Raw genomic sequence first — 26,603 nt, 5'->3', positions numbered from 1 at the left:
AAGGTACGATAAATTTGGTACTGTGAAAATTCTCACAGTCTCTAGAAAACGATGGTACAAAAATTTTGAAAATCTGAGCAAGTTTATTTTTATCGTGCACCGCCTATGGGGGTGATTCGAAATCAGCGTCCGAACGCGAAAATACATCGATTGAAGTTGGTTTTAACTGTCGGGGGCCCTTTTAGTGTTTAGAACAATCTCGAAGATCGACTGTAAAGTAATTTAGTACGCTCGGTGTCATTCAAGGAACCGAAAATATGGCAAAATATTAATTGATGTAAATTCATCGCAGCTCAGCATGCAAGGCCCAGTCTAATATTGCATTTTGCCGATCTAGCGTCGTTGCGAGATCAGAAGCATAAGTGAGTGCGCGGCGCGGCACAGTAACGCACCGCGCTACAAGTGACAAGGCAGAATATAACGACAAAAATCAACGAATTTCGTAAAATTACGCGACTTTTACGCTTACTTTTGCTCCAATCAAAGCAGCGCACCATTTGCAAATGTAAATGTACATGGAACCTTGGCGAAACTCACTAATCATTCCAAAAAGGTATGACAAATTTGGTACTGCTTAAATTTTTACAGTTTCTATAATGCATTGTCATACGTTGTATGACCCGCCGCGCACGAAGTGCGCGGCTCCCCCTGTATCGTCAGAACGAACATAGTGAAACGACCGTGGGGGTCGCAACGTGATACAAATAATGCATATGCTCTACTAAATAGAAAACAATAATACAACAATTTTGAAAATCCGAGCATGTTTATTTTTTATTGTGCACCCTATTATAAGTCAGACGCAACTTTTAGTTCCAAAATTATAAAAATTTGAAGGACAACATTATTCAAAAATTTGTTCAACATTTTATCTAAGGGGGAGTCTTTACTTGGGCTTTGTGTTCAGGTTTTAAAATTTGAAAATAATTTACCTTTAAATCTTAAAATATTAGTACTAAAAGTTTTGTCTTGATGAGCTGATTACAAAACCAAAATAATTATGAATGATAATGATTAAAAATGTGAAAGTTATAGGCCAAAAACGTTTTAAAAATGAAAAAGCACGCACGGCAAACAATACAAGCGCCGTGCAGCATTTTTAACAAAAATTGTTACACAGTGGAATTATTTTATTTTCATTTTTAGTAGGGGGTGCACGATAAAAATAAACTTGCTCGGATTTAAAAAATTTTTGTACCACTGTCTTCTAGAGACTGTGAGAATTTTCACAATACCAAATTTGCTATACCTTTTTGGAAAGATCAGTGAGTTTCGCCTAGGTGCCATATTTGATGGTGCGCGGCTTTTGGAGCAAAAGTAACTGTAAAAATGTGTGAAATGTGAAAGACGCGTCATTTGACCAAATTCGTTGATTTTTGTCGTATTATTCGGATATATCTTTGGTTCCTTAATGAATGAGATCATTCTGAAAATTGGTGACGACCTTCCAATATAATTGGGCTTTCACAACTGTCCGAAAAATTTGGTGGATATCAGAGTTGATATAGTGTTCAAAATGGGGCGCGGCTTTTGGAGCAAAAGTAACTGTAAAAATGTGTGAAATGTGAAAGACGCGTCATTTGACCAAATTCGTTGATTTTTGTCGTATTATTCGGATACATCTTTGGTTCCTTGGATGAGATCATTCTGAAAATTGGCGACGACCTTCCAATATAATTGGGCTTTCACAACTGTCCGAAAAATTTGGTGGATATCAGAGTTGATATAGTGTTCAAAATGGGGCGCGGCTTTTGGAGCAAAAGTAACTGTAAAAATGTGTGAAATGTGAAAGACGCGTCATTTGACCAAATTCGTTGATTTTTGTCGTTCGTATTATTCGGATATATCTTCGGTTCCTTGGATGAGATCATTCTGAAAATTGGCGACGACCTTCCAATTTAATTGGGCTTTCACAACTGTCCGAAAGATTTGGTGGATATCAGAGTTGATATAGTGTTCAAAATGGAGCAAAATACGCTGCTTTTAGCTAGCTGTAACATAATTTCTGATGGTTGGATATGCTTTAAACTTTTCGGACACTTTCCTTGTAAGTCTATGAGTAAGCTTACCAATTTTTGTTGCAATTGGAGGTCGGGAAGGATACTCAATATCTATTTGTTTGAAGAAAATCGTGCTGGCCGAAATTAGCGCTAAAAAACCATCCTACAGTCAGCATTGACATACGTTGCATGCCACTTTTCGCGCGCGCCGCCGCCTAATATCTCTGATATTTGTGATACGAAACATGTATCAAAGTCAGCACACGCGGCTCACTGTCGATGGCGTACTACCTATTTTTAGACAACTTTTGGTACCAAATTTATCGAAATCGGAGGAAAACATTTTGAGCCAACTCATGGCGCTTATTAACACAGACTAAAGGTTAAAATAATCCCTTGCTTAGCAAGACATCGGCGAAAAAATTGTCTCGATCAGGTGATGGTATGACCATGATATAATGAAGTTGGTCTAATTTCTCGTTAGGGTTAGGGTTTTACTGTTTTAGCATATGCTTCAGTTATGAGTTACTATTAAGGATTTGGTTAGCAGTTAGGGTTGTGGTCAGTGTAGCCGTATAAATTGTACAGTTTTGAAGAAATTATATTTGTATGAGATGCCCAGGCCAGAGAGGCATAATTTTACATCTTATCTTATCTTATCTTATTTTATAGTTACACTACGTCCAGATGCCACAGTTTTTGAGAACTTTGCCAGTCTACAATTAATTTCCTATTTTAAATTAAATGGAATAACAAAAAGGATAGAATTCCAATTATAAATAATCACAGAGATACAACTGTCCCAAAATTCACATGCAATTTTTAAAGCTATTGTTAAAATGCTGAGGAATATATAGTGGAATATTGTTTAGATTGTTTATGGGTCCCTTCTTCAGTGATAACCGGTTATCTCTTATCTCTCAGTATTTCTTATTTAGTTATCTATTATCGGTCTACCAGTCCTCAGGTATCTTGTGACAACATCCTGTACCTCTAACCTCCTGTTCGTTATCACCTAAACATTTAGTCTTTTCCTTTTTACCCGTCACTCTAATCGTGCCTGAAATTGTTTGCTTTAATTAAGTTTTTTAATAAATCTGGATGAAAATCCATGTAAGAGTTCAGGGGACCACTAACTACAGGTAGAACACCTGAAATCTAGGTTTCGGGTATGTTAAGGTGATTTGGCACAAATATAGGCACAAATGTGTTGGGGTCCGGGACCCCCTCAAAAGTTTGGTCACTGGTCCTCATGGCCTAGTTGGCTATGAGTTTGTCCGGTAAGCATGTCCCAAATTTCACAAATTTGACAATAATTTCAGGCTGAAGTATTTCCAGTTAGATTTTGACAACTTTCACAATAATTTAAGGCTGAAGTATTTCCAGTTAGATTCTGATAAATTTCAGAATAAATTAAACCAGGGCGAAGATTCTAACTAAGAATCTTCGCCCTGGTTTAATTTATTCTGACATGTGTTAGAAAGTAAGTAAGTAAGTAAGTAAGTAAATATTATGACATAACATCATCATCATGTTACAAGTACTTTCTTTACCTTATCCAGCAAATATGAAAATTTAAAATGAAATGGTACCTTTTGGGATCCAAACCCAATTAAATTCCCCATCATCCCTCCAACACCACTCGGACATGTTTTCAAAACGTTTCCTGTCTTCATCAGTATAGTTCATTAGGTCAACAAAAGGTGAAGCAGTCGGCTGAGTGAATAATATGTAGTTAATAACAACTAGTTACCATAGTTACACTACTAGTTACCATAGTTACACTACTAGTTACCATAGTTACACTACTAGTTACCATAGTTACACTACTAGTTACCATAGTTACACCACTAGTTACCATAGTTACACCACTAGTTACCATAGTTACACCACTAGTTACCATAGTTACACCACTAGTTACCATAGTTACACTACTAGTTACCATAGTTACACTACTAGTTACCATAGTTACACCACTAGTTACCATAGTTACACCACTAGTTACCATAGTTACACCACTAGTTACCATAGTTACACCACTAGTTACCATAGTTACACCACTAGTTACCATAGTTACACTACTAGTTACCATAGTTACACCACTAGTTACCATAGTTACACTACTAGTTACCATAGTAACTCTCACGCGGTGTGTGTAGTGGGGTGGCTGGCTCCAACGGGAGGTACAATGTGGGTTTTCTACTAGCGTGCTAAATCACTCTACGAGCGTGCTAAATCACTCTACGAGCGTGCTAAATCTTAATCACTCTACGAGCGTGCTAAATCACTCTACGAGCGTGCTAAATCACTCTACGAGCGTGCTAAATCACTCTACGAGCGTGCTAAATCACTCTACGAGTGTGCTAAATCACTCTACACTCGATCTGTGAGATTTTTCTAAAAGGGCCCCAGACAGTTGAAATCAGTCTAAATCGATGTATTTTCGGGCGCTGATTCCGAATAACCCTCAACGACATAGGGTTAAAATGCTCCCCAGACGAGATATTGGTGAAAACAGCCTCGATCATGTGATATGACCGTACAAAGAAGTTGGTAGTTCACCTCATAACCCCAGGATTCAACACGCTCACAGGGTAACATGTCTTGATGTCTCGTATTACCCCAGGATTCGGTTTTCGATAGGAAATTCAAAAGAACAATTAGAGGAGAATTAGAGGAGCGGTCTGCAGTGACGTTGCAGTGACGTTGCAGTGACGTTGCAGTGACGTTGCAGTGACGTTGCAGTGACGTTGCAGTGACGTTGCAGTGACGTTGCAGTGACGTTGCAGTGACGTTGCAGGTCGGAATCACCTAGAATTCACACTGGGAAATATAATTCATGGACGGTTCCAAAATAGGGACATTTTCAGAAGTTGGATACTGTGATTCGAAATATAAACATATAAGCGAGGGCCCCAGATACAATTTCCTCTTAGCCATCCAGACAACTGTTTGACGATCCCGTTAAACACCAGGAACAACGCACGCACACTACGACGTATTACCATAGTTACACTACGACGAGTTGCACATAGCTGATAGCAGGCCACGACCGCCCCTGGAAGTCACTGTCCCTCTATCTTAAACCCGCTGGGATTGCACCAGGGGCGGTGGTAACAGCCCCTGGTGCAATCTCTTTCTCTTTCTCTCTCTCTCTCTCCCTCTCTTTCTCTCTCTCTCTCTCTCTCTCTCTCTCTCTCTCTCTCTCTCTCTCTCTCTCTCTCTCTCTCTCTCTCTCTCTCTCTCTCTCTCTCTCTCTCTCTCTCTCTCTCTCTCTCTCTCTCTCTCTCTCTATCCCCCCCCTTCTCTCTCTCTCTCTCTCTCTCTCTCTCTCTCTCTCTCTCTCTCTCTCTCTCTCTCCGGTCAAACTTACCCCAGGGGTAAGAGGTCCAGGCGAGACGTATTCATCACTTTCGGGATTATCTTTAGGGTCTAATTTGGCGAGATTAGCTTTCCGTAAATTCTCTATCCAGACTTCCATCTTTCGTTTGTGTTCAGCTCTCTCTGCTTTAGACATCTTGGCGAGCGGGCACCCACCGGCGACTAGTCCAAGCATGCACGCTAGCAAAATTGTCCACCTCATTGTTTCCTTTTTTAGCTGCAAATATCGAACAGTTTATTGGAAGTTGACTTACCTGGGGGTCATTCACATATTACGTTATCAGCCGAGGGGGAGGGGGGTTTCCGAATGATTACGCTAGTGTAATTTTGACAAAATAGCTATGTATAAAACTGATTACGGAGAGAAGGGGGGGGGGGGGGGGGGGGGAATGTTCCAAAAAATGATTTCGTAATTTGTGAACGACCTCCTAGTAGTTACTATATATAGTAACTACTAGGAGGTCGTTCATATATATATATATATACACTACTAGTTACCATAGGTGCACAATTACAACTTTACAAGTTACCCTAGATAAAATACTAGTTACCATAGGTGTACAATTACAAGTTACCATAGTTACACTACTAGTTACCATAGTTACAGCGAGGTGCACAATTACAAGTTTTTGATAAACGCTTGCGCAGGAAATAAATTTACTAATAAATTTCATTACAGTAGCTTAACGTCCCCCCCCTCTCCCCTCTTAAATTAGAAAAGTAAAATTGGACAAACTACGTGATTTTAAAGGATACGCCGGTAAAATCTCTAAAAAATGTACAAAATATACTTTGGTTAATTCTTTCACAATTGTCCCACATTGAAATACCAATTTGGCGCACCCCCCCCCCCCCCCAAGGTGCCCCTCAGCGGACTATCACTGGATTTCAGCCCATAAATGGGTCAAGTACAGTAGTATGAATATTTTGATAGAGCCTAAAATCTGGGTATGTTGAGGTGATTTTGCATAATTGGACCAAAAATGGATCAAATAGGACTAAGAGCATGACTGAACAACGGACACTAAGTTTGGGGTCCGGCTTTGTAGTTGCTAGTAATACTATACCTCGAAAATAAGTTTCACAACAGTTTTAGGATACATTTTCCAAAAATTCTTAAATTAGGTGGCGCTAAACCAATACTCTTGAAGTTGTATCAATCGCTAATTATCGCTAATTATCGCTAATACTGATTTAGATTATGGTAGCAGTAGAAATATAATACAGACAAGAAAATAAAACTTATTGCCGCTATAAAATAATAACCATTTTCCAAGATGATGTAGCATATTTATATAGTAAAATTTTCGGTGCAACATCATACGTGTCCTACGTTTTATCTAAATTTATCTAAAAGTAAACATGATGAATATAAACGAATAACAATAGCAATTTACTAATTCTAAAAAATTAATTGTTCTTTCTTGAACAAAAGATCGAGCCCGTCTGGTTGACTTTGTAGGTTTACAACCTACCAGGACGCGCGCCGAGTTGGACTCGTCGACGGTCCTGGTAGGTAGAAATACGACTCAATTACGGCAGAAAAGTGCCGTAGATGCTGATTGGCTGAGACGTTTGCGCCAATAGGAGAGCTTATATTGAGTCACGTGAGCTATGCGCGGCGTAAAATCACTCTGCAGTTCGAAATTCTGTGATAAAATCGAGCGCTCATCAATTTTGTCTGGCTCTGTAACTTCACTTCCTCACGCAGTTTATAATCGATTCACTGTTGTTTTGTTCGCTGTCTATGACCGTATTGAAATTAAGCTTAACACTTGATAACAGATTCTATTCACTTCCAGCTTTAATTTGATCGCTTGCTGAGTTGCATGTCATTTGTTTGATTGTTTCCAGATTCAATCTGACCGGTGTATCATCAATCAATATTACGGTTCAGTCATTCAGTGGGCCATAAATAAGCTGCTACCTGCATATGCAGATGAACATTCGAATATTGTGGTGCATGCCAATGTAAATGAAGGTTTTTGTCGCTTACCTTAGTGTACAATTAATTTTGAAGATCAAACATATTTTTGCTATAGGCATTGTTGATGCGACCTAACCCGATCGTTTTTGCTATAACTTTATCCCTTGAACTATATGTTCAAGACTAGAATTTCGAGTTCTCCTTATGCTGCAGGTACTCCAAATATCGTATGATAATAATAATCTAAATCATTGGCTAGAAATGACGTGACACACTTGTAATCCAGTGGCAGTAATGTTTATTAACGGCATTACATGGAGTCCCTGTTCATTTTACCAAATAATGAACTGTGACTAAACTTCCAAGTTGAATTCTTTAACAATCTTAATACACAAATGGGTTCTTGTTACTATAAGCAAATCGTTCAGTACAAACTGAGTGTAAACGGATGTATGGGAATTGGGACACACCTTAGAAAAAATTATAAACTTAACACGTATGCAACGAGGAGCCCTAACGAGAACTGGTTCGGATCAAGTCATCCATAATGACCTGCTATACGACAATACAGTGATGTGAACCTTCACATGCTCGGTATCTCAATCAGCTAGCGGGAATAATATATAAACCCGCAACGCCTGTGTTAATCTTATACCACTATGTCTTCCTCATCCATCGAGTTTATTCCTGGCAGAAAGAAAGGCAGCCGCAACGTCCTCTACGATGGTCACCTCTACCACCTTAACAGAAAGAAGGAAGACAAGACCTACTGGAAGTGCAACAAGTGCAAGTCCCGCCTGATCCTTGTCCAGGACACCTTCTGTTCTGCTACCCCTCATGACCACGAATCTCAACCAGCACTAATTGCAGCCCACCGCTCCAAGTCTAAAATGAAGACCCTCGCAGCTACTACTGAGAACTCAACTAAGCAGATTGTTGCAGACTCTGTCGCTGGACTATCCTTCGAAGCCTCGTCCCGGCTCAACTGTGATCCCAAGTCCTTGGCACGACTAGTCAGACGAGCCAGACTGGCAGCCTACTCCCATCCTGTCAACCCCATCTCCAGACCTGTTTACTCAACTCTTCAGTAGGGATCACATCAAAGTGGTTAGGTCTAGATATTAGCGGTAGTGATTTAGTCCGGTAGTGATTCAGTCCGAAAATATACCTCAATCCCTACCAATAGTGATTGGTAGTGATTCAGTCCGGTAGTGATTCAGTCCGCTCACCGTGTATTAAAACATAGACCTCAGTTTGGAAAGTGAATCTTTTGAGTTTGTAAAGTAAATCTTTTGAGTTTGAACACCTCCTAGTTACCATGGTGATAATTCCAGAGATATCACGCGATTTGGTAACCAAGTAAATTGTTATAATTGAATGCGTAGAGTACACTAATCATTGGCTTTTACTTTTAGTGGCATTAATTTTTATTGAACTGTGACTAAACTTCCAAGTTGAATTCTTTTACTGGCCCCTCGGACGTTTCCATAGTAACAGACCTGATATAATAACGTGAGGGACATCAGTTATATATCGGTTATTAAATGTAAGGCTACTACGATTAACTATTAAGTGTTTCTAAGGTGTGTCCCAACTCCCAATTCCCATACATCCGTTTAGACTGAGTGTGTACTGAACGATTTGCTTATAATAACAAGAACCCATTTGTGTATTAAAACAAAGACCTCAGTTTGTAAAGTAAATCTTTTGAGTTTGTAAAGTAAATCTTTTGAGTTTGAACACCTCCTAGTTACCATGGTGATAATTCCAGAGATATCACGCGATTTGGTAACCAAGTAAATTGTTATAATTGAATGCGTAGAGTACACTAATCATTGGCTTTTACTTTTAGTGGCAGTAATTTTTATTGAACTGTGACTAAACTTCCAAGTTGAATTCTTTAACTGGCCCCTCGGACGTTTCCATAGTAACAGACCTGATATAATAACGTGAGGGACACCAGTTATATATCGGTTATTAAATGTAAGGCTACTACGATTAACTATTAAGTGTTTCTAAGGTGTGTCCCAACTCCCAATTCCCATACATCCGTTTACACTCAGTGTGTACTAAATGATTTGCTTATAATAACAAGAACCCATTTGTGTAAATATTACATTTTATCATACCTACTATTTAAGCTTCAATTATCCGTTGAACATGGATAATAAAACATAGACCTCAGTTTGTAAAGTAAATCTTTTGAGTTTGAACACCTCCCAGTTACCATGGTGATAACCCAGTATCGCTATAATTGTATAATCGAAACCGTAGAAAGTCCCCGGACAGTTTCATCTTTAAATATCTTACTCTTAGTTAATTAGTTTAAATCAGACTTATAGACAATAGATTACAGAACCCTTGATTTCATCGCCTTTGTACACTGCAGTACAGGAGTAAAACTCCTACATACAATCGGAAAATGATCTGACGGTGTACACTCTTTAAATGTATGATAACCTCCTTTTAAAATAAAATACATATTTTTAACAAATTTGCTGTTAATGAGTACTTGAGTATTTAGTATCCGTGTAAATAAGTCCTCTTTACTGGTTTTTGTCGTTGCTTAGTAACCTTAAAATGTGTGCTTTTAACGGTATAAATACGGTAAATATTTGACTCAGTGAGATTATCATGAACTAATACTCTTCAAAATTTCGTTAGCCAGGACTGATCTAGTGCAAGATGAAGTACTGTTAACTTTTAACGAGAACAAGCAGAGTTAAGTTTTCGTTATGGAGAATGGAGAATGTAAGCAAGTGATTTTTAAATATCATTTTCTACTGATAAGTTTTTAATTTATATTACAACAGGTAAAAACCGTCTTCTTCTCTGTTGGACGTTGGTAGGTTATACATTTGTGTCATTGTAAACTTAAAGTTAAATTATTTAAACGTAATTAAATTGATACATCTCACTAATTCAATATATTTATCCAGGTGTTTGGGCAGAGTCGGACAGATTTTAGAAAAGCGCTAGAGTACCATCCTGCAGAAGACGACGAACAAATTAGCACTTCTACATTTTACTAGAATATGATAGAGGAGTTATACTGTTATTCTCCCCTTTGCTTTTTCGCTGAAGCTCGTTTACGGACAACACTTCCCCTGGAACTGGATCACGATCACGAAAGATAAAACCCGAAGGTGACCTACTCTGATCTTGTTATCTCAGCTTCTCACAAAGTAAATTTATCATAATTTCCGCATAAGTAAGACAGTGCTAATTTAGTCGTTTACTATTATATGTTTCGATGAAATTTTTTTAAAAGACTCAGTTTCTAATGAAATAAAATCGTGAAATCATTTTCTAATGTCATTTATTGTTAACTTGAATGCAACTTGGTTGTGAAATAGGTTATTTTATTTCTGTGCAAATTTGTAGACTTATAAGTCAACTACTTGCAGGATAAGATTTTCAACAGAACCAAAACTCAAGAGCGGTACCCAAAACAAAGATGTGGTTTGCAAGTGAAGCAGTGGTCAAATATCCTGTTCAAACTAAACAGAATTCTCGTCAGATCCGGTAAAATTATAATGATTTGATAAAATTATCGATGCAAATGACAATCTTTTAGCTTACAAAATCAGTCAAGCAATCTTGACCATATTGTTGCAGATTTTGAACTACACCGCCGCAACCACATATAATGACCAGATTAAATTTTGAGACACAAATTTACACTTTCTGGCCTTTCGAGAATATCACGCTGTATCAACAAAAACATTTATACCTTTTGGTCGTTTAAATCGCCCTGGGCAGTGGCACTGCGAGGTATTGACAGCATATAGGAGCTATAAATTTGGTTTTCAATTGGATTAAACAAAACAATGCATGTTTCTCCGCCAGTATATTCCTACTAATATTACTATATATAAAGCGAGACGATATAAATCTGTGCCATTTTACTGACACCACGGCATCAACTTAAACGCGACTTTCCGCAAAAACCGGATGTACCATACAGTGTGTACCATAAAGTGTGTACCATACAGTGTGTACCATACAGTGTGTACCATACAGTGTGTACCATAAAGTGTGTACCATACAGTGTGTACCATACAGTGTGTACCATACAGTGTGCACCACAGTGTGCACCACAGTACACCAACCTAACTACAGGCTAGTAACTACCAACCTAACTACAGGCTAGTAACTACCAACCTAACTACAGGCTAGTAACTACCAATCTAACTACAGGCTAGTTACTACCAACCTAACTACAGGCTAGTTACTACCAACCTAACTACAGGCTAGTAACTACAGGCTAGTTACTACTAACCTAACTACAGGCTAGTAACTACCAACCTAACTACAGGCTAGTTACTACCAACCTAACTTCAGGCTAGTTACTACCAACCTAACTACAGGCTTGTAAATACCAACCGAACTACATGCTAGTAACTACAGGCTATTTACTACCAACCTTACTACAGGCTAGTTACTACCAACCTAACTACAGGCTAGTTACTACCAACCTATAACTACAGCCTTGTAACTACCAATCTAACTACAGGCTAGTAACTACTAACCTAACTACAGGCTAGTAACTACAGGCTGGTTACTACCAACCTAACTACAGGCTAGTAACTACCAACCTAACTACAGGCTTGTAACTACCAACCTAACTACAGGCTAGTAACTACCAACCTAACTACAGGCTAGTTACTACCAACCTAACTACAGGCTAGTAACTACCAACCTAACTACAGGCTAGTAACTACCAACCTAACTACAGGCTAGTAACTACCAACCTAACTACAAGCTAGTAGCTACCAACCTAACTACAGGCTAGTTACTACCAACCTAACTACAGGCTAGTAACTACCAACCTAACTACAGGCTAGTAACTACCAACCTAACTACAGGCTAGTAACTACCAACCTAACTACAAGCTAGTAACTACCTACCTAACTACAGGCTAGTAACTACCAACCTAACTACAAGCTAGTAACTACCAACCTAACTACAGGCTAGTAACTACCAACCTAACTACAGGCTGTTTTACATGATCGAAATTCTCCTATCTGAGCAGAAGTTTTGAATCTCAAAATAGGCCTGTTTATGTTACACACATTCTTACACTCAAATAACGTCGACATAATGTCGTTATTATTTTGTAATATTGTCATTGAGAGAATATAATATATAATATTATATACACACACTGTGGTACCATACAGTGTCCGCTTTTTACTTTATCTTTACATAATTTTGTTTGGCATCGTGATGTTATCGAGCATTTTAAAGGAAAATGTTAATACGAGATTTAGAGATATGTCATGTGCGTTATCGATCACTAATTATAGGCTATATAAGTAATTTTACTTCTACAGTCTACACACAGACATAACCCTTTATCAACTGTTATATAACATAATTGATTAAAGTATCAATGTCTGGCGAGATATTTGTTTCTGGACACTGAACATGTAGCGAGGAGCTGCACGTGGGCGAAATTTTCCCGCTTAAACTGTCTTGCGATACTAACTCTACACTTAGCATTTCATGCGCTATTATAAGGGAGCGTTCACATATGACGTCAGCAGCCAAGGGGGAGGCAGGAGGGGGTTGTGAAATCCTGACGGGAGGAGGGGGTTTGAGGGGGGGGGGGGGGGGGTTGGGTCGCTCAATGCTGAAGGGCAGGTGGTCAGCCGGCGCAATTCCCACAAATATATCGTCGCTTTTGGCAATAACGTCGTTTAAATTTTGATATTGTCACCAAGAGATTACAATGTCGTTTATCTCGTAATATTGTCATTGAGAAAATAAAAGTGTACACACTGTATGATAGCTGGGTTCATGCTACTACACACTAGTAGTACACACTGTGTGTTATAGTGGTACACACTGTGTGTAGTGGTACACACTAGTAGTACACACTGTGTGTAGTGGTAACTGGTACACACTGTGGTACACACTGTATGGTACCACAGTGTGTATATATATTATATTCTCTCAATGACAATATTACAAGATAAACGACATTATGTCGACGTTATTTGAGTGTAAGAATGTGTGTAACATAAACAGCCCTATTTTGAGATTCAAAACTTCTTCTGCTCAGATAGGAGAATTTCGATCATGTAAAACAACCTGTAGTTAGGTTGGTAGTTACTAGCCTGTAGTTAGGTTGGTAGTTACTAGCCTGTAGTTAGGTTGGTAGTTACTAGCTTGTAGTTAGGTTGGTAGTTACTAGCCTGTAGTTAGGTTGGTAGTTACTAGCCTGTAGTTAGGTTGGTAGTAACTAGCCTGTAGTTAGGTTGGTAGTAACTAGCATGTAGTTAGGTTGGTAGTTACTAGCCTGTGGTTACGTTAGTAAATAGTAGTTACTAGCCTGTAGTAAGGTTGGTAGTAACTAGCCTGTAGTTAGGTTGGTAGTAACTAGCCTGTAGTTAGGTTAGTAGTTACTAGCCTGTAGTTAGGTTGGTAGTTACTAGCTTGTAGTTAGGTTGGTAGTTACTAGCCTGTAGTTAGGTTGGTAGTAACTAGCCTGTAGTTAGGTTGGTAGTTACTAGCCTGTAGTTAGGTTGGTAGTTACTAGCCTGTAGTTAGGTTGGTAGTAACTAGCCTGTAGTTAGGTTGGTAGTAACTAGCATGTAGTTAGGTTGGTAGTTACTAGCCTGTAGTTACGTTAGTAAATAGTAGTTACTAGCCTGTAGTAAGGTTGGTAGTAACTAGCCTGTAGTTAGGTTAGTAGTTACTAGCCTGTAGTTAGGTTGGTAGTAACTAGCATGTAGTTAGGTTAGTAGTTACTAGCCTGTAGTTAGGTTGGTAGTAACTAGCATGTAGTTAGGTTGGTAGTAACTAGCCTGTAGTTAGGTTGGTAGTAACTAGCCTGTAGTTAGGCTGGTAGTAACTAGCATGTAGTTAGGTTGGTAGTAACTAGCCTGTAGTTAGGTTGGTAGTAACTAGCCTGTAGTTAGGTTGGTAGTTACTAGCTTGTAGTTAGGTTGGTAGTTACTAGCCTGTAGTTAGGTTGGTAGTTACTAGCCTGTAGTTAGGTTGGTAGTAACTAGCCTGTAGTTAGGCTGGTAGTAACTAGCCTGTAGTTAGGTATGTAGTACAGTATAAGCATATTATACTGTGTAGTAACACACACGTCACACACACTCATTGGCAAATAAACCACATTGTACAGTCTATCACACACTGTACACAAGTTATTGGAGTGTTTGAACGGTCCCTAACTATTACACACAACCAGTTCCTGTATCGTAAAATCGGATGTACCATACAGTGTGTACCATAAAGTGTGTACCATACAGTGTGTACCATACAGTGTGTACCATACAGTGGGCACCATAGTGTGTACCATACAGTGTGTACCATACAGTGTGTACCATGGTCCATACAGTGTGTACCATAAAGTGTTTACCATACAGTGTGTACCACAGTCCATAAAGTGTGTACCATACAGTGTGTACCATACAGTGTGCACCATAGTGTGTACCATACAGTGTGTACCATACAGTGTGTACCATACAGTGTGTACCATACAGTGTGCACCATAGTGTGTACCATACAGTGTGTACCATACAGTGTGTACCATAGTCCATACAGTGTGTACCATAAAGTGTGTACCATACAGTGTGTACCACAGTCCATAAAGTGTGTACCATACAGTGTGTACCATAGTACATATAGTGTGTACCATAAAGTGTGTACCATACAGTGTGTACCATAGTCCATACAGTGTGTACCATACAGTGTGTACCATAGTCCATAAAGTGTGTACCATACAGTGTGTACCATACAGTGTGTACCATAGTCCATAAAGTGTGTACCATACAGTGTGTACCATAGTGCATATAGTGTGTACCATAAAGTGTGTACCATACAGTGTATACCATACAGTGTGTACCATAAAGTGTGTACCATAAAGTGTGTACCATACAGTGTGTACCATACAGTGTGTACCATACAGTGTGTACCATACAGCGTGTACCATACAGTGTGTACCATACAGTGTGCACCATAGTGTGTACCGTACAGTGTGTACCATACCAATGTTCCAAATTTGTCCCAATAATCCTCCTAAGTTTCCCATATTCAATTTTGCGACCAATTTTGTATTATATTTTCGTTAAAGTTTCGTTTATCAGAATTATGTACACAATTATTAGCACACGTACCTGAATTCTCTCCAAGTGAAGTGGGCAATTAAAATAATATGTTTTTGTAATATTCCAACTTCATGACCGAAATGTTATCACGAGATGTACATGATGTTCGCTTACTTTGTCGATAAATGGTACATAAAAATGTAACCATTTATCGACAGAAATACGATATTTATGTTCCCGGAATAGTATAACATAAAAATGATTTGTTTGAAATAAAATATCTAATTAGCCGAGTTCTGATTATATCTTACCAACCTTCCCGATAACACCAGTTTGTATCTAAACATTTGCTCCTAATAGCAACACTGACGTAATGGGTTTTATTTTCAGTTACTGATGGACTGACCTGCCATTGTGTGATACTGATAGTTCGCCGAAGGATCTCTCTGACATGAAAACGGCTATACTGACGTCTGACAAAGTTACTCAGAATGTTCTTTCTTCTCTCATCTCTGACTCTCATTTTACTGTGCCGGAATGTCGTGCCCTTGTTATTTCTGGAAGATAAAGTAGGGCTGGAAGATAAAGTACTGCTGGGAATAATCTATACTCTATTTTAATGGTCTCCTTCTCCTAAAACTGTAAAACATACACTAGGTGAGGACATATTAGAATTTTTGGAATATAATTATATGGCTTACAAATACGATTTAGTCACACTGTAGGCTCAATATTGTGAATAGTCATAATTGTGGGTCAAGTTTTTGTAGTTAAATCAGTAATGCATCATGTCTTAACTCCCAAACCGTCTGATAAACCGAGTTTTGACCTCTTTGATCAATTAAAATGAATTATTTTCAGTTACTGCCAAAATGTTCTTCTACAAATCCTCTACAATGATGCCGAACGATTGAACTTGAAGATTGAGTTAATGTTCAAGATGTTGCTCCGATCAACAAATTTAAGATGACAATTCCAGTTCATAATGTTACACTGTGCACGGGATTTAGAAAGATAAACATTATGTATTATAATCCGTTGTTTCAATATTTTGTTTTCTTTGTTAATCACTAACTGATCGATGATCTAATTAGGTTTTATTTCTAACTTAAACTGTGATCTGAGAGAAGCTTTATCAGTGGGTAGTGTGCGTGCAGTACTGCGCCGTGACGTAATGGGACAAAAAGTACCTGCCAGCAATGGTCAACACCAAAAGCGCGGCGTACTGCGCGCGACCAACTATTTCGCCCGTACAATATATGGAACAGATATTTTACGAGTATCACCCGTTAAGGTTGACTACTTAATATAATATGAATATTTTTTAAAGAATATGACACTTTTACAAATTCAGAAATTTCTCCTCGTTTTAAATTTAACGCTAACGAATTAATTGTTCTACTTCCCAATCCCAACAAAAGATCAAGTCTGTTTGCAGTTTGGCAGAGTTTTTATTGAGCCTTTATATTTACTATCTATTAGTATTAACAAAAAACATGGACCCGGGACCGTTCGTTACTGACTCAGAAATAATATTCATATCTGATATCATCAGTCCTATAAACGGTTTAATTGTTCAAAGAATTTCAACAATATTTGTATAATAATTTAGCTTATGTTTACCTTGTCACACTATATATAATATAATATAATATAATATAATATAATATAATATAATATAATATAATATAATATAATATAATATAATATAATATAATATAATATAATATAATAATTAACATGTAACGGAGTAAATATGGACACTTGTCCCTTGCTGCTGTGTTTAACCAAATTTCCGAGTATCCAGTTGATAAGATGGGTACATACAACCATTAATTACCTATATATTTGACAACTTTTTTTGTTGAATGGTTGCATGCGCCCAGATTCACTTTGTCACACATCACACATTGACGGATGTTACTCGTCTAAATTTCTTCAAAGTAGCGCGCGCCGCTTTCTTCTCGATGCACGATGGTCGATGGCAAGTGCTACGAAGTAGCACGCGCCGGGCCAGACCATTAACAATGGTCAAGCGCCGGGCCAGACCATTAAAGATTTTTATTAACAATGGTCAAGTGATACTCTTAAAATATTTCTTTCAAACACAACACAAAACGGTCGACGAGTTCAACTCGGCGCGTGTTTTGGTTGGTTATGAACCTACAAATTCCTGAGCGTGACGATCTCAGGGTGAGTGTAAATCGTAGCGACTAGCGTTGTTACCATTGCTTGTTAAATAAACAAACCATTACTTTAGCTTTACGGCCTTGTTTACTTGGGGGCCAACTGCACGTGTTTTGCTAAAGCCTAAATCGAGGGTGCTACCGTGCTAAATCATTCTACAGTCGATCTTTGAGATTGTTCTAAAAGGGCCTCCGACAGTTGAAACCAACTTCCATCGATGTATTTCATATTTTCGGACGCTGATTCCGAATCACCCCCGCCCCCCCCCCCCCCCCCCCATGACATAGGGTTAAAATGCTCCCGGCCTGACGATATATTGGCGAAAAACTGTCTCGATCACGTGATATGACCTCATAAGGAAGTTAGTCTTATTTCTCGTTAGGGGTAGGGTTTCAGCATATGCTTTTGTTATTGTTAAGGATTGGGTTACTAATACGATTATGAAGAACCATGATTATGAAAAATGATTGATTATTGATGCTAATAATCAATTAATATCTTTAATCCGTCAAACTCTAAGGTAAACAATGTTATTACACTATTGAAATTTGTTCAGATATTTTCATTTATATAACAATGTTTCTACTAATACTATACCAATGAATATTAATCATCGTTTAGTAAAGCTATGGTCATTACCACATATTATGGTAATGTATTCACAATGATAATGATATACATATGAGCAAAGACATCATCGACAAGTCATCCAAGTAAATTCGAAGTATATTGAAATTGTATATCAGTAGCTCGAAATGTTTCAAATATCAATTAACATTAAGAAATCTGAAACTGAAATAGATTTACTCTCAAATATATTGCAATCGCAAACAGAATTGAAATAGATAAATTTTAAATAATGCGATATACACTTTACAGTAATGGATTTACTCCGCAACAAATCAATGCTTCGTAAATTCCTCAAGGTCACGAGTACTGAATAGTCAATGCTGTCAGTAAATTGAACTAAAAGTTAAAAGATTAAACGTTAACAAAATTAAAAATTCTAGATAAAATCTTAAAATCAAACACGATCTAAGTCAGCTAAAGTAAAATCTATAAAAAATAAAAGCGTCACTGCATCTACGTAAAGAGATTCAAATTTGTTACAAATATTGTTTCATCACAAATACGTAACGTCCATCTCATCTCTTTCGATTCGTTTTCTATATAATACCTTCAATCTCCTGCCGCCAAAAACATCCCGTCAACCATAACGACACATCAATCACACAACCCCGCGTGCTGCATCTCACGTGACGTCACACACTCTCACGTGACGTCACACAACCCCGCGTGCTGTCACAACTAACTCTCTTCTCTGATATATCTACCGCTGAACCGTCAAGGTCGTCACTTAAAACAAAGTTCACACACACACACACACTCCTCAAAACTTCTCTGCCTTGAATCTGTACCTCCGTTTGTTGCACTGCTCTTTCAGCACTTCTTCGATAACCGGGGAGCCACAGAAGAACACGGTGACTTTCCTGTGTTTCTCCGGGTCATCGATCTTGTCGAACACTTCGTCCCAGTCGGGCCGTCCCGTGTTGGTCTGAGCTTTGAGTCCGGTAATGTGGTCCTGTCCCTCAGGATTTCCTTCTCTCATTAGTTGCAGGGCGTACTGGAAACATTATTAATAACTCACACCCTCACAGGTATCTACAGTAGTAATTCAATTATTCGTTTTCTGGGCTCACAAATCCTTTCATTAAATCTAAAGTCGTCAAGGACGCACGGTTTGAGTATCTCCATAGCAACGCACGGTATGAGGTTTCAGTATTGTCATAGCAACAATACTGAGCGACCTACCGATAAATAAAAGCTTGAGAGAGATCTAAATTCTAAACTATTACCTGTAGGCCGACAGCCCTAAAGTCTTTCTTCGAAAGAGCGGATGTAAGGTAGATGTGAATATCCAGGAACCGTTCCTTTTCAACTTTCTTAGGAGTGCTTCCGTTCTCGTTTCCTGAACACAATATATATTTTCTTCGGATTTGCTAGCAGGAGTAATGATTACTGGATAATTTAGGAATAAATGGTCATGGGTTGAAACAACTGTTTTCACCCAGTAGCTAGCCAATGTAATATCAGTTCAACATCTATCAGTCATCATATCTGGAGAACCCCGGAAAAAATGTTCACTTTGATTGCTTAATTAATTAATCAATTATTTAATTACTGACCGTTTTGCCCAATTTCAGTTTTGTCAACTGAAACGTCGAGTTCTTGCAGCTCAATACCGTTCTCTGAAATTGTGGTTTAATTTGACATTTCTTCGGCGAGACAGTTTGAAAATAGATCCTTTGAAACAGAGACAAGTTCGAAATTCAATACATAATTAAAAAACACGGTTAAGTAAACATGGGCACTCCTGGATTTTGCCACAGATTTCTGAGGAAAAACATTCAACGACAACAGCGACACACTCAAAACAGACCACTGATGCCAGTGAGATCCAATTCCAACTTTTGTTTCTCAGCTATAAACGCAATAATAAACATGATATGTACCATCTATAATAGTGGTTGTCGTTGTCGTTGTTGTGGTTGTAGTGGTTGTGGTCGGTTTAACATCCAGCTGTTCTGTAGTTATGGTGTTACGTTGTTAGGAGTCATATTATAATGGTCAGTTACTGTTAAAGTAAACACGTAGTTATTATTGAATTGTTGCATCTTTACTCTCAAAAGATAACTGATAAAACAGCTCTACTCACTCTTTGAAGAGTCCTTGATGACCTTAATGGCTGGGGTCCTACTCTTCTTTCTGTCGTATATGGTAGGTTGTGCGGTGTGGTCAGGGTTGTGTTCGTTGAACCGGTCCATCACCTCCTCCAGACGCTTCAACAGTTCCAGGAACCACTGTAAACTCTTCTGATCCCTCGTGATCCACACGAAGTCTAACTGTTAGAACAGGGTGTTAGTTAAAGTTCCAGTTGTGGGGTACACGGATACACATCAGTTTACAGGTTTACTGTAGGAACTGAAGATAGTTCTTGAAACCTTTAATTTATATGAGGTAGTTGTTCCCGAAACCTTCAAATATCTTCTTCAGTTCTCCGGACGATAAGAACCGATCATTAGGTTTTCGATTTTGTTTGATTTTAACTTTTTACTGTAAGAAAACCTACCAAACCCCTACACTCTACAGTGAAACCTAAATCCAGATTCAGATTGGCGCACAACCCTAGCCCCATAATTAGTTAATTACTCATATACACAAAACTAATTGACTAATTGAGCAGTGCTGAGTAAGTGGAAATTGTATGATTTCCAGAAACTGGACTACACTTACCTTTTTTATTTTGATGTTGAACGTTCCGTGATCATTCCAATGATTACACCTGGAACAGAAACATCCACTCTGGTTGTACTTGTCGACGATCGTCTGTAGTATGGAAGCAAACGGAGTGACCCCTGAAAAATTATTCGTTTCAAATTCAAGAATTATTTCCATATTGTTCGCTGATAACTGTGTTATTCTAAATCAAGTGCCCAAATATAGACTGAATAATAATTGATTTTGTTATATCCTTATCAACATGGCAAAATACGGGGTATAATAACCTATTCCAGCAGCAACCAGTACAGCATGTTCACTCTCAAATATCTCTGTAGCAGGTGTACCGTATGGTCCATCAATGTAGCATTCTAGATCTCTCTTCTGGAGCCGTCTGAACAACATCATTAACTTATATAACATTAATAATATAACGTTTACTATGATGAAATGTTATAATTATAACACGAATAAGCTTAATCGTAAGATAATGTAACGACAGAATCGTAAAAAGGAGCTAACGTTAACGTCTGCCACAATGTATTGTCACAAATAACAGTAACCCAAAAATGAAATCTTGTTGAGTCCTGCTATCAAGCATCAACCCTTACCCAAAGTTTTTGAGGTATGCATATTTTTCAGAGTCTCTACTCAGATACCGTTCATTTATACTCCTCTCCAATTTCAACACTGCCTCCCCGTTTTCAGCGATCCCGTTCTTCTCCTCCAGCTCCTTTACCTCCCTTCTTTTCTTGTATTCCTGGTCAGTTGCTAACTCCTCGTATAATTTCTTTGTCCAACCTCGCATCATTCTGGTAGAGTATTTTTCATCATTGAAATGCTATAGTTATAAATTTCACCGTTATGAATTCTTTTCTAACAGAAAAACTGCAAACGAGGTTTATCTTACGCGGAACACAAAATAGAGTTGAACCCTTAACTTCTGGGATGACTATTTAGATCCGTGTAGTCGCAGTTTGAAAGTGAAATAACTTACTTGATATGGAACGTTATCTTTTCCCTGTCTTCTGAACTAGAAGATATTGTGAAGGGATGTTTTTCATATCCCGTAATAAGAGGAATCGTCAGGAAAGCGTAGGATCCGGAGTGAAAGTTGAAAGTTGGAGGTCTGGAAATGTGTAATTCTACCACCTAAAGAGTTCTGTATAGTTTTAGCTATTTGGGAAAATACCTAACTTTGGTGACAATCACACAATACCAGTCGTGTAACATAATTGTCCTAACCTTGACCATTAGGACTCCTCGGACTACATTAAATAGATTATTTTTGTAACTGATTGATTGATTGAGGAGCACTACCCAGAGGCATTACTCGGCACTAACGCCTTAAAATCTTTAATTACAATCAAATATAAATATATGCACACAATGTATAAAATATGAATAATGTATAAAATATGATTACGCTATTACTATTAGCAAATTTGAATAGTACTACTATTAAGAATTTGTAAATAACTCTTATCTCTTGACATAAATTTAGAACAGCGACACAGGGTCTGAAGAATGCGCGGTGATATTTTTGTCTTTTAAATGACAGTGAAATTGCGCGGTAGCGATAGCATTGTAGAAAATGCTCGAAGATAGTCATATTTCGTTATGAGGTTAAATTTTTGTTGCTCGTTATTATCAACGTATGTTGTACCAAATTATTTAAATTTCTAAAAGTACGAAATTTGAGTTGTTCCAGTCCTTGTCATCCGGGTTAAGTGCTTGTGCAGTAAGCACATGCTTGCTGACTGTAGACTTGAATAAATTTAGGAATTTGTCTTGTAGGCAAGTCGTGACATATTTTATGTCCTTGTTAATAATGTTGACTGTTTTGTTGTATAACTTAGGCCCAATGTAAGAAATGCTCTTGTCTGAATTACATAAACGGTTAAATGGTACTGCAAAGAACTCAGGTTCTCTTCTAGGTGCGTTTAAGTTTGAAACAGTGAACATTCTTATAATATTTGGTGGTGCAGTGTTAGAATAAACTTTGTGCATTAAGCATAATATACATTTAGCTATCACGTTCGGTAAAGCTAATACTTCTAGTTTATTGAAAATTTCCTTTGTGTGTGAAGGTGTGCTGTTCAGATCTTTGTCATAAAAATAGCGGTGGTATTGGTTATCTGCAGCGCGAATGCCCTTTTTCTGGGCCGAGAAGACTCTTTTAACGGAGTTTAGCGATCTTGTTCCCCAAACTGTGCAGCAGTAGTACAAGTGAGACTGAACAAAGCTGTTGTATATCAACTTGAGTGCTTTGTTAGGTACAGAGCCTTTGAGTTTGTAGAGTATGCCCGCATTTCTAGATACTTCCCAATAAATGTAATAGATGTGTAATTAGTACGAGACCGTTGCAAATATTTTACAATTTCCATGTAGACGGAATCTGACTTGAACTCACGTTCGAAGGTAAGACCTTGTAGTTTAAAATCCTAAATTTTCCGTACAGTGTTCGTTTGATGAAGTTCATATTCGCGATTTTCTCCATCGCATAAACAAAAAGTGGGAGAAAAATCCACTTCCAAGCATTCTGACAGTGAAGTATGACACCAATAGCCAGCAGCCAGTAGCTGAAGAAATGAACCCAGTAGAATTGCTGAAATGATAGATATTAGGATATTAGCTGAACACAGAGACGTATTCGTGTTGTTTGTTTGTTTGTTTGTTTGTTTGTTTGTTTGTTTGTTTGTTTGTTTGTTTGTTTGTTTGTTTGTTTGTTTGTTTGTTTGTTTGTTTGTTTGTTTGTTTGTTTGTTTGTTTGTGTTAACCAAGCGTATATTAATAGATCGCCTCCACCCTATTTTTCTACCCTGTTCATAAATCATTTCCATTTTTCGTAATCCACGCCTAAACATGACTGGAAAAATAAATTTGCTACACAGGTAGTTGTAGAATTACAAATTAAAATAGCATGTGACAATCTAACAGGATTCTTACCGAGAACTTGCCGCTTCGTCGCACACAAGACTGTGCAAATGGGATCATGACACAGAGGACTATATCCAAGAAGACCCCGGAGATATAGGAACCTCCGAAATACCCACCAGCTGAAATTAATGAGGATCAGTTGGTTATGAATGTGTTATGTGGCATTTAGTCAATCAGACTGCATCTGAATTTTCCACACGTTCCTGAACTACAGACAAATTAACAGCATACAATTGAAGTCATTGTAGATTCTGAAAGCATTGGGGGTCAAAGTTGGATCACTGTCAATATAGTTCACTTCCCCGTTCCAGTATGCACATATTTATAAATACAACTCATGAAACTAACCTGAAAGAACAAAAGAATAGTTCACAGGACTGGTCTTATCATCAGGGATATCTCTATTCTTATCCACATTAACAAGGAATGTGAACACGTGAGCAGCAGTGTGGATCAGAGCAAACGTCACATAAACATAGCCCAGTAGCTTGTGTATGTCAACTATGGAGTCCAGAGCGAAGAACTTGCCAGCGGGGGTGTTCCTTATAGAGGTTAACACCCACCGGCACATACTGACGAACAGCAGTGTAGTTGTTAGGTTCAGACACTTTCCTGCTCCCTTTGCTATCATTAACGCAGGGTATGTGTCTCTGAAACAAAATCTGAGTTACAAGGAAATGGTTATAAATTTTGGATTATTGAATAACTGGTAAATCGTGAAGTTTCTGATTCCAAGTCAGATCTCAAAGTTTTTCTATGCGAGGTGTTACCAAATGTTATCGGGGTTTTGCTGTATAAGAAACACTTACGAGTAGTAAATGACCCCGACTGCAAACACTATGATATACAGCAGGATTAAAACTGAGATGTTAGATATCAGGACTATGTTGTTCTTCAGATAGTTCTTCGAGAAATATTTATCGGTGAAATCTTTTACTTTGTCAGAATACTTTTTGGGTTTCTCAGGGAGCACCCATCCTTTAGGACTGAGGACATTAAGTTTTATAAAGGAGCAGACACTTTTATTAATGCTGTTTATTCAACACATACCGAGTATCAAAATAATTATATATTATAATAGAAAAATCAAAGGTCAGAAGGCAGAAAACATGTAGAAAAGAAAATGAGAAATTTGGAATGTACTTTATTTCGAGGTTGTTTGTGAAAGGTTTAAGGATATTGTAGAACTCATCAAAGGAAATGGCTCCGCTCTTATCGGCGTCTGCTTTGTCAAACAGCGTATCAGCTAACGCCTGCACGTCCTTTAAATCTGAATGGATGGAGGTCAGACCACGTGATATGACGTCATCACGTGATATGACGTCATCACGTGATACTGGAATTAAACTGGAATTAAACTAGGCTATCCACTCCGATAATCGTAACCGATAATTATCTCCGATAATTCGTTAAAAAAAGTTATCTGTTTATCTAGATAAAACATATTTTTATCGGTATAAAAATTCACTAGATATTACCGAAAATACTGCCACAATACCGTAAAATTGTAAAGAAATATTAGTGTTTTTGCCTTCCCAAGTAATCCAAGAAACAGTCCCAAACGTCTTCTAGTATGATAGAAGAGGTAGTTTACTTAGATGTGAGCTTAAGAGGTTTATTTACATTTGTATACCTATGGAACTGTAGAACTGTATGAACTGTAGAAATCTAGAGAAGGTTATTGACATTGTTCTCTTGAGGGTGCTGGCGTTTTACCTTACAACCATTCTGGAGACAGGAACGAGCATGTTACTGTTAACAAGAGTCAAAAATACCGGCAGGGCACTCAATTGAATTCCGTAAGTGTTCTGGGCGTGAAACATTGTCTTCAGGAGAAGGAATCTGTTGCTCCAAGTTATCGACAGGATAAGAAAACGGTTCACTGAATCACTTTAAATGCTTTACTGTTTCGAGGAGAATTGGTATTTGGTGCACTACTGTTCTCAGGAGAAGGAAACCCTTGGTCTACTGTTTTGAAGAGAACTATTGCGTTACTGTTCTCAGGAGAAGAAAACCGGTGGTCTACTGTTTTGAAGAGAACTAGTGCGTTACTGTTCTCAGGAGAAGGAAACCAGTGGTCTACTGTTTTGAAGAGAACTAGTGCGTTACTGTTCGCAGGAGAAGGAAACCAGTGGTCTACTGTTTTGAAGAGAACTATTGCGTTACTGTTCTTAGGAGAAGAAAACCGTTGGTCTACTGTTTTGAAGAAAACTGGTGCACTTCTGCTCCCCGGAGAAGAAAACTGATGCTCTAATATTTTCAAAAGAAAGGAAATGGTACTTTAGCAAGATTACTGGTAAACAGTAATAAAAGTCGACAATTAGTTTTTGCGAAATTTGGAAAACATTTTGGCTTTGGCCTTCAGCAGAAAAATTATCGGTTTTATCGGTTTTATCTAGATAAAACCTAAATCTTTATCTGTTTATCTAGATAAAAGATTTCATACCGATAATGGATAGCCTAAATTAAACTTAAATAGTCAGAGGGAACACTAACGAACCCGTCGTGACAATACATCAATGAAATAAATAACATAATTATAAAAAAAAAAAAAAAAACCATAAATAAGACCCAAAACACGTAAAAAAATTAACTTCACTACAATCTGTACGAAAAGGAAACAAGATCAAATATAATAATTTAACCGGATTAAAGTGGGTAATGCACCGATAAGGTAATAAATTATGCAGGAGAGGTTCATAAAATTCACAAAGTTACTCCAAAAGTCAAAAATACACTATCAAGAAAGATTACACACAAACTCAAAGACGGGCGTAAATTATGCAACTGTAACTCCGAATGAAAACAGTTCGAACACTCATT

At 37.9% G+C, this 26,603-nt stretch overlaps 3 protein-coding genes and 1 long non-coding RNA gene across 17 annotated transcripts in view; 2 read left to right on the top strand and 2 right to left on the bottom strand.

Annotated features, from left to right (window-relative positions):
• Positions 1-2,769: 2,769 nt before the first annotated feature.
• LOC134820497 (uncharacterized) lies at positions 2,770-5,594 on the bottom strand. Its single transcript, XM_063830912.1, has 3 exons — positions 5,374-5,594; positions 3,593-3,716; positions 2,770-3,060 (listed from the first exon to the last, which is right to left on the bottom strand). The coding sequence occupies exons 1-3, from the start codon at positions 5,581-5,583 to the stop codon at positions 2,954-2,956; spliced, it is 441 nt and encodes a 146-aa protein (XP_063686982.1). The 5' UTR covers positions 5,584-5,594; the 3' UTR covers positions 2,770-2,953.
• Positions 5,595-7,967: 2,373 nt separating this feature from the next.
• Positions 7,968-8,399, top strand: LOC134821083 (uncharacterized). Its single transcript, XM_063831750.1, has one exon. The coding sequence runs from the start codon at positions 7,968-7,970 to the stop codon at positions 8,397-8,399; it is 432 nt and encodes a 143-aa protein (XP_063687820.1).
• A 1,571-nt stretch (positions 8,400-9,970) lies between these two features.
• Positions 9,971-16,667, top strand: LOC134821164 (uncharacterized). The gene is made up of 5 exons (XR_010160984.1): positions 9,971-10,059; positions 10,248-10,454; positions 10,716-10,833; positions 15,765-16,031; positions 16,236-16,667. It is a non-coding gene; the product is annotated as an uncharacterized LOC134821164 (long non-coding RNA).
• Positions 16,668-18,241: 1,574 nt separating this feature from the next.
• LOC134820496 (NADPH oxidase 5-like) overlaps positions 18,242-26,603 on the bottom strand; it is a 95,389-nt gene continuing 87,027 nt past the window's right edge. For 7 of the 14 annotated variants that reach the window (XM_063830900.1, XM_063830902.1, XM_063830901.1 and 4 more), the window contains 14 exons: positions 24,924-25,050; positions 24,590-24,766; positions 24,129-24,430; positions 23,790-23,899; positions 23,254-23,448; positions 21,838-21,992; positions 21,452-21,652; positions 21,128-21,234; positions 20,856-20,977; positions 20,278-20,464; positions 20,075-20,146; positions 19,748-19,810; positions 19,418-19,530; positions 18,242-19,185 (listed from right to left, as the gene is read on the bottom strand). In XM_063830900.1, coding sequence (XP_063686970.1) covers positions 18,952-19,185; positions 19,418-19,530; positions 19,748-19,810; positions 20,075-20,146; positions 20,278-20,464; positions 20,856-20,977; positions 21,128-21,234; positions 21,452-21,652; positions 21,838-21,992; positions 23,254-23,448; positions 23,790-23,899; positions 24,129-24,430; positions 24,590-24,766; positions 24,924-25,050 — 2,165 coding nt within the window. In that variant the 3' untranslated portion in view covers positions 18,242-18,951. The remainder of the gene's footprint in view (positions 19,186-19,417; positions 19,531-19,747; positions 19,811-20,074; positions 20,147-20,277; positions 20,465-20,855; positions 20,978-21,127; positions 21,235-21,451; positions 21,653-21,837; positions 21,993-23,253; positions 23,449-23,789; positions 23,900-24,128; positions 24,431-24,589; positions 24,767-24,923; positions 25,051-26,603) is intronic. The other 7 variants (XM_063830911.1, XM_063830907.1, XM_063830909.1 and 4 more) reach the window with 1 other exon arrangement.

This window comes from Bolinopsis microptera, chromosome 9 (assembly GCF_026151205.1).
Source record: "Bolinopsis microptera isolate Bmic1 chromosome 9, MBARI_Bmic_1.0, whole genome shotgun sequence".
Lineage (NCBI taxonomy): Eukaryota > Metazoa > Ctenophora > Tentaculata > Lobata > Bolinopsidae > Bolinopsis > Bolinopsis microptera.
This window is presented reverse-complemented; position numbering and strand designations above follow the sequence as displayed.

Coding starts and splice junctions, on each gene's coding strand:
- LOC134821083 (XM_063831750.1), top strand. CDS start 7,968: ATGTCTTCCTCATCCATCGAGTTTATTCCTGGCAGAAAGAAAGGCAGC.
- LOC134820497 (XM_063830912.1), bottom strand. CDS start 5,583: ATGAGGTGGACAATTTTGCTAGCGTGCATGCTTGGACTAGTCGCCGGT. Junction 3,717..5,373: donor CTGGACCTCTTACCCCTGGG/GTAAGTTTGACC, acceptor TTATTCACTCAG/CCGACTGCTTCACCTTTTGT. Junction 3,061..3,592: donor TTGGGTTTGGATCCCAAAAG/GTACCATTTCAT, acceptor AAACAATTTCAG/GCACGATTAGAGTGACGGGT.